Source organism: Grammomys surdaster, unplaced genomic scaffold (genome assembly GCF_004785775.1).
Source record: "Grammomys surdaster isolate TR1022 unplaced genomic scaffold, NIH_TR_1.0 126612, whole genome shotgun sequence".
NCBI classification, from domain to species: domain Eukaryota; kingdom Metazoa; phylum Chordata; class Mammalia; order Rodentia; family Muridae; genus Grammomys; species Grammomys surdaster.
The window spans coordinates 1,490,079-1,497,873 of NW_021621401.1; the positions used below are offsets into that span (position 1 = coordinate 1,490,079).

The window sequence follows — 7,795 nt, forward strand, 5'->3', positions numbered from 1 at the left end:
CCTAACACATCCTGTCTCTCCTCCTCGGCCCACCGCAGGTGCTCTCTCTCCCATGCATTGCCCAGCTTCATCGGGGGAACTCTGGGAGGCTCATGAGCTTTACTGCATTCCTGTCTGCCTTCCCTCAAGCCAGTTATATTACGCCTCAGCCTTTCAGGAGTTCTTTCTTCAGCCCAGCCTCTGGGTCATCAAAAATACATATCCTTTGGCTCCTTAACTGTGCATAAATCCCCTTAGTTTCCCTAGACTTGGGTTACCCTTGTCCTCTGGCCTAAAGGTGAACAACGGGGCTTACCTTTACTGAAGAAGGTGCTGACCATGAAGCTGAAGGAAATGGAGGAGATTGCAAAACACAGCAAGAAGACCAGAACCAGGGAGGGGTCACTGTTCGAAAGGACGGCTATGTCCTTCTTCACCTGCAGGACAGGCCGGCCAGGAGAGGCAGGGAAGGCAGAAATGAACTAGGCAGATCTAAAGGTGCAGGTCAGGGGAAGTCCTGCTTGTCTTCTATGGCAGGGGAAATACTTGCCCTGAGGTCAGGGGCCATGAATGGTCTCCATACCCTCTTCTCCAGAGCCCTTACAGAAGCCACACTTACTTTGACGCAGAACAGCAGGGTCATGAAGGAGACCACGATGAGGAAGAACAGGAAGAACATAAGGAACCAAGCGCTCCAGTGCAACCAGCTGCTGAGCCCCATCATGCGCATATATTCCTGTGAATGGGAGACAGCATCACACAGTAGGGCCGTATCCTGTCTGCATGCTGCTAGCTTTTCCCCATAGCCTCATGTGTGCTGGTCTGATTACATATATACAGGGCCATGAATAGAGTAGGAAGGTAGAGCAGGATACCTGTGCTGTAGAGCACAGGCAGGAATTATCCAACACCCGAAGGGAAAGAGAAGGCTGTGGTCTTCTGGCATGCTAGTTTTTGTCCAACAGCTCTTAGCCTTGTGGTATACAGATTTAGCTCTTTTCTATCTTTTATCAGCGTCACATGTTACCCTATCTGGGATGCTATCCCTGATTGTCAACTAATTAACTGCCCTTTCTTCTTAAGTCATGATGGAGATCATGATGTCCTATCCCCCAGCCCACTACTCAGTATGGCTCTGCTCCATTTCATGAGAGCAAAGTCACCTCCCAACTGCGCCCAGTAAGCTCTGTCATGCTGGGAAACCTTCTCTGCTTGTGCCTCATTCATGTCTGACACAGGTACCCAATAGATATTAAGTTGATGAACTCCCTGAGTCCTTCCGGGAGGCCTTGTATGCTGTGGAGCCACTCCAAACAAACAAACACACACACACACTTTCTCTCTCTCTCTCTCTCTCTCTCTCTCTCTCTCTCTCTCTCTCTCTTCCTCCCTTCCTCCCTCCCCCTCCCCTTTTTGGTTTTTCTAGACAGAGATCTTCAAACTCTCAGGAGATGCCCCCGCTTGAGCTGATTCCCAGAAACCAGGGGTGTGGCAGCTGGCATTAAAGTCCCCTCCCATGGCTGGCAGAAAGACTCTGCAGGCCATCCTGACCACACTGACAGCAGCCTCCTGGGCTGTGAGCCTTGACAAGTTTGTGGCTGAGGACATGTATTAAGAGATCTGGGCATCCATTCATTTTTGTTCCCACTTTAAGGGAGAAGCCATTAGGGAAGGGTGCTTTCTGTCTCTGTGGAAGAATAGAGTAAGGTGATGTGGAGCAACTCTGATCACACCTTTCCCTCTCTCCTGTTTATCCGGTCATCAGGAAATGCCAAGGGGAAACCCAGCTCTTGCACTGACCAGTACTGCCTATGGGTTCTGGGAGTCTAAAGCTGGACCGCCAGCGGCAGGGAAAGTGAACACTCAGCTCTTTGCTGGCTGGGCGGCTCACTGGGGGAGTTTTTTACATTCTTGAAGCCCTGAGTTCCATTTCTAGCACTGAAAACAAAAATCAAGACCAAAAATACCAGGAGGATCTTGAAGGAGTTAATAGAAAGGAAAAACATAGTCAAAACACATTATATGAAAAAAATTTTTGAAAAAAAAAAGAAACAACATTATAAAACTAATATAAAACAGAAACAAACACAAACAACAACAATAACAAGGAGCAAACAAGGCGGTGGTGTCACATGCCTTTAATCCCAGCACTCAGAAGGCAGAGGCAGGCAGGTCTCTGAGTTCAAGGCCAACCTTGTGACAGAGGGAGTTACAGGACAGCCAAGGCTATACAGAGAAGCACTGTCGTGACAAAACCAAATAAAAAAACCAAACCAAGCTGAAACCCCCAAACAAACAAAAAACATAACAAACCAAAATCCAGCTCCCCAAGTGCTGCATGGAGACAGAAGGCCAAGGGCACCCCTACTATCAGAATCTAAGCAGAGCAGCCGGACTTCAAAGACCTCGTGCCATAACGGGTGTCCACACTGCATCCTGGCTCTAATGGTTCCAGCATACAGGAAGGAGCCCTGGCTCATGGCAGCAGCCTTGAGACAGGCCAACTCTTTTGAGGGAGTCCCAGGACCCAGCATTCTCAGACTGACTTGCCAGTGTACTAAGCCACGCAGAGATGGTTACCTTCAGTTTCTTCTCTTTCTCCTGCACCACGGCCCGGATGATGGTCAGCGAGGTGTAGGTGAAGCTCAGCATGAGCAGCAGAGGGAGCTGGTACTGGATGGCAAGGAGGAACGGATCTGAGATGTATGGGGGGAACGGGAACCTTTTGGTGATCACCGTGAGCTTCTGGAACAGCTGGTGTGCAGAGGCGTTGGCATGGTAATGCATGATAGCTTTGTCTACAGCGTGTTGCACAGCCAGGAAGCCTTCGTGGATGTACCCTGATTTCAGAAACAGAGGACAGTTGTGTCATAGTGCTGTCCATGAGAAGAATATGCTTTGAACAGATACACTTCCCTGGTTTTGCAGAGGTAGGGCCAGAGGAGGCAATGGGTAGCTTTATCTGATACCCTACTGTGTGGGCCACTGATAGCATCTGACATCATTCAGTGGTCTCAAGGATAAGAGAAAGCATGCCACATGTTGCCAAGTGACACTTCTACTTCATAATCAATATAACCCACAGAAAATCATAACCATGATCATATTTTAAAAATAGCTTGATTTAGGACCAGGGAGATAGTTCAGTGGGTAAGAGCACTCGAGACATAAGCATGAGAACCTGGTTTGAATCTGTATCACCCTCACAAAAGCTACCATGTGCATTCCTGTAAACCCTAGCATTTCAGGGTGGAGCCAGTCAGATCCTGGGAGCTTACTGGTCAGCCAGCTTAGCCCAAAATGGTGTAGTTCAGTGAGAGACAGTGTCAAAGATGCCAAGTGATAAAGGCAGGACATTCAACAACACTGGCCTACCCATGAGCATAGTTTTATATATATGCGCACACACACACGCACACACACGCACACACAACTACAAACACATTACATATACGATACACTACACACACATAACTTTAACTTTTTTATGGCTTACTTTTAATGATGGTTTTTAAAAGTTTTAACTTCCCTTGTTAACTTTAATTTTTTCAAAGCCTATTTTAATGATGGTTCTTAAATACTTTGACCTCCCCCAAAAAAGCCCCTCACCCACCGAGGTAGTGGGAAAGAAAGGATATGGGGGAAGTTGACCTGTTTAGAAAAGTTCTTTAGAGTAACTCTCATCTGTGTTGTCTGGAAATTGGCAGTGAAGTTTACAGGTTAGTAGCGGAAGCTCGATCTACTCACAAACACTTTACAGACCTACCAGTAGTCCAGTTTGGTAAAGTAGGTATCGTAAGCACTAAGCAGCAGCAGTGGCACTATCTAGCAGACAGCCAGGCCTCAGCCTTGGCATGAGTTAGTAGGAGGGACCGGGAGGAACTCCAGAGAAGTTCTCAGCTGTATCTCTCTCAGGGAAGCTCAGCTCAGCTCAGCAAAGACTCAAGACCCACAAGCACTGTGTGGCTAGTTCTATAGTCTAGCTTAGCCTCCATCAATGTCTGTCCAGTCCTAGTTACACCCTCCAAACATCATGTGTCTTCTATGTGTTTTGTCTCAGCACATATATCTGTCTCAGCTGACATCACTCTGCCAATCAGCCCGAGTCCTCGGAAGTGACAAGAAATTGTAGCACACCACCAGAAGTTTCTTGGTGCATTTCTCTCTATGGAGTCCCGACAAATGCAGCTCAACTGTGCAATGTATGGTGGACCAATACATGCCTGTCCTTAGCAAAGAATCCTTCATCTCGTGTTCTTCCTTTTTCCTGTGTCTGGTTAAGCTCCTTAAGTTCCTTCACAAGTCTGCCTTAGTCTTCTGCCTGTGTCCACTTCAGCTAAACATTCCTTCATGTGTTTGCCCAGCAAAACACCATCCAACCGACTTTCCAAAGAACCCTTAAGTTTCCACTTCACATACACACACTACACACATGCATGCACCAAACACATTACATATGCTATACACACATATGCACACCCAACACACTAAACACTCATAATCTGATATGAACTCGCTGGGAGAGAGACCCTGTATTCCTCAAATGGGTGGAATGACAATCCTCAACAGATAAAATTCAGGCTAGATAGGTACCAGGAAAGAAACTACTAAGAGTGAAGGCAAGAGACACAGCTGTTGCCAGCGGTGGTGGTGCACGCCTTTAATCCCAGCACTTGGGAGGCAGAGGCAGGCGGATTTCTGAGTTCGAGGCCAGTCTGGTCCACAGAGGGAGTTCCACGACAGCCAGGGCTACACAGAGAGACCCTGTCTCAAAAAAACAAAACAAACAAAAAAAAAAAAACAAAAAAAAAAGGAAGGAAGGAAGGAAGGAAGGAAGGAAGGAAGAAAAAAAAGAGAGAGACACAGCTGTTAAGGTCTAGGTAAAATATTAAGGCCTGGATGCAATGGTAAGGCCTGTGTAACTGTTAGCTGGCTAGCCTGATATTTTGTGCTGCTACTAATATTATAATGAAACCTTTTCACATGTTGTTTCTGCTGTTACTAGGAAACTCTCTCATGCCCAGGTTGATTACATATTCTCTTATGTTCTGTGCCCTTGGAAGCCGGTAGGATGCTTTGTATAGCTATCTGCAATAAGTTTGGACTCAAACCAACCACCCAGAAGCACTTCCTGTACCTGTGTATAAGCTTTTTATTTGCTTTTATAAGCTGCCCCTGGCATGGACCCCAACATAAGAGAGACACCTGCCCCAATATAAGAAATTACTTAGAATAAGACTTCCATTTAGAATAGTGGTTGAGTAAAGTTTAAGTTCCCAAGTCCTCCCTGGGAACTGCCATCCTACTTGGCAGGAAGAGACATGTATGTGGGTAACTGACATCCTGGTTGGCAAGTTATGATATGAATGCTAGACAAGGCCCATCCTGGTAGACAAGTTAAGACATGAATATTAGACACAGCAAGTCCCCTGACACAGTTGAATACCCCAACCAATGGGAACAGGATAACTGTACAACAAAGACAAATTCCTAAGGAAGTACCCTATCCGTAAATTCTGATTGGTAGAATAACTTGACACAGATGTTTGTGGATTTTAGGCTTTAAAACCCTGTACAGGGTGCTGGAAAGAAGGCTCAGCAGTTAAGAGCACCGACTGCTCTTCCAGAGGTCCTGAGTTCAAATCCCAGCAACCACATGGTGGCTCACAACCATCTGTAATGGGATCTGATGCCCTCTTCTGGTGTGTCTGAAGATAGCTACGGTGTCCATATATAATAAATAAATAAACAAACCTTTGGGCCAGAGCGAGCAGGGCCAGAGCGAGCGGAATGGAGTGAGCAGGGGCTGGAGTGAGAGGGAGAAGGGAAGGGAGAAAAAACAACCAACCAACCAACCAACCAACCAACCAACCAACCAAACACCCTGTAGAATCTTAATTCAGGGTCATGGTTCACTTCCCAAATCTGGACTATGGCCCGGACAGATCAGCCCTGAGGTGTGTGCTCAATAAACTATCTATGTCTGATTGAGATTGGCGTTCATGCGGTTTGTGAGATGATTCCTGGATAACACAAGGATAACAAAGAAGGTGAAAGACCAGAATTTGCCATATTTGTTGAGAGGGCCAGGTCTTAATGCTATCCCAGTAGTTTAAGAGTCAGGAGAAAGAAGCTGATGGCCCTGATGCCTAATTGTGACTCTAGGTAGAAGGTGGCAGATCTGAGATAGAAGCTGAGACCTTTGCCCAAGTGGAGTCAGAGAGGATTTGGTGAGAGACAGCTTGAAACAGCAGTTTTGTTTGTTCTGTTCTGTTCTGTTCTGTTCTGTTCTGTTCTGTTCTGTTCTGTTTTCTGTCTTAGCAGCTCAGGTGGTTGGGAATCTGACACAGGGTTAACTGTGAATTAGTGTCTAATTCCCCTCTTCCAGTTTGCAGCAATATCTATATTCCTTGGCTCATGGTCCCTTCCTTCACTTTAAAGACCAACAAGGTGGTCCCTCAAGTTTCACTCACACTTTCTTTTGCAGCCTTGGTCTACTTTTATGTTTGTTTTTCAAGACAGGGTCTCTCTGTGTAACCCTGCTGTCCTGGAACTTGCTCTGTGGACCAGGCTGGCTTTGAACTCACAGAGATCTACTTGCCTCTGCCTCCTGATTGCCACCACCACCTGGCTGCTTTTGTCTACTTTTAAGGATCGTGCAATTACAATGGCTCCTGGAGGGTAACTGAAAAAAATTGCTATCTTGAATCTAGTACCTACCAGACTTAATTTCCTTCTGCCTCAAACAGGCCACAGTTTTGAATGACTGGGCTGGGATCAATTTAGGGATCATAATTTGACCTACCTTAGCTGCCTCTCCCCAGAGGGTCTGAAATAAAAAGCTCAAAGGGAAAGGGGCCAGCAACAGTAGCAAGCACAGTGCCCTAAAACATACAAGGCCTGATGTATGATAAACCCGAGGAAGAAGTGGGTTTAGGATTAGGAGATAAAAGGCAGCCAGCAATCCCAAGCTCTTAGCCTCAGGACAAACGAGAGAACAGGCCACAGGCCGGAGTGGTTAGATACAAATATCTTGGGACACAAAAGTGTTTGGTCACTTGGGTGACCTATGGAAAAGAGAAAAGCAAAATACTAGCCACAGTCCTAACGTAAGTTATCAAGTGCTGACAGTCTTCTGTCTCGCTCTGGTTTTATGATCATAATGCTACTGGTGTGTGTCACAGCCAGTGCTTGTAGAGCAAGAATTTTCACTGGACACTTCACAGTGAATGCTAGCCTCACTGGACAGACAGAGACACTTAGGCCCGGGGAGGGGTTCAGCTGAGCACGGGACTCCCAAAACTTTGTCTTCTAAGTCATGCTTTCTCACGGCTGTATTCTCTACAAATAACTGCCTGCTACTTGCTCACATAGTTTTCCCAGGAGACTCCCTGCAGCTCAGCGGCTTCCATCCTTGTGACTATGGTAACTTGATAGTCTAAGGCAGTGGTTCTCAACCTGTGGTTGGAACCTCTTTGGGGATTGCGTATCAGATACCCTACATATCAGACATTTGCATTATGGTTCCTAACAGTAGCACAATTACAGTTATAAAGTAGCAACAAAATAATTTTATGGTTGGGGTCACTGTAATATGAAGAACCGTATTAAAGGGTTGCAGCGTGAGAAAACTTGAGAACCCGTCTAAGGCATGAAGCTATAACTCCGTAATCCACTAGGTTTCCACTGGGGAAATGTTTGTGACCATAAGTAAAACCATGGAAAATATTGTTGTATTGTAGGTTCTCTTGTTCTGTCAGACTCTGGTGCTTTTTTCTCTTTTCTATTTTTTTCTCCTCTCCTCTCCTCTCCTCTC

The 7,795-nt window shown here is 46.1% G+C and overlaps 1 protein-coding gene across 2 annotated transcripts in view; it reads right to left on the reverse strand.

Annotated features, from left to right (window-relative positions):
* Abca3 (ATP binding cassette subfamily A member 3) overlaps window positions 1-7,795 on the reverse strand; it is a 59,128-nt gene that overhangs the window by 33,448 nt on the left and 17,885 nt on the right. For both annotated transcript variants that reach the window (XM_028760800.1, XM_028760799.1), the window contains 3 exons: window positions 2,560-2,819; window positions 599-715; window positions 296-416 (listed from right to left, as the gene is read on the reverse strand). In XM_028760800.1, coding sequence (XP_028616633.1) covers window positions 296-416; window positions 599-715; window positions 2,560-2,819 — 498 coding nt within the window. The remainder of the gene's footprint in view (window positions 1-295; window positions 417-598; window positions 716-2,559; window positions 2,820-7,795) is intronic.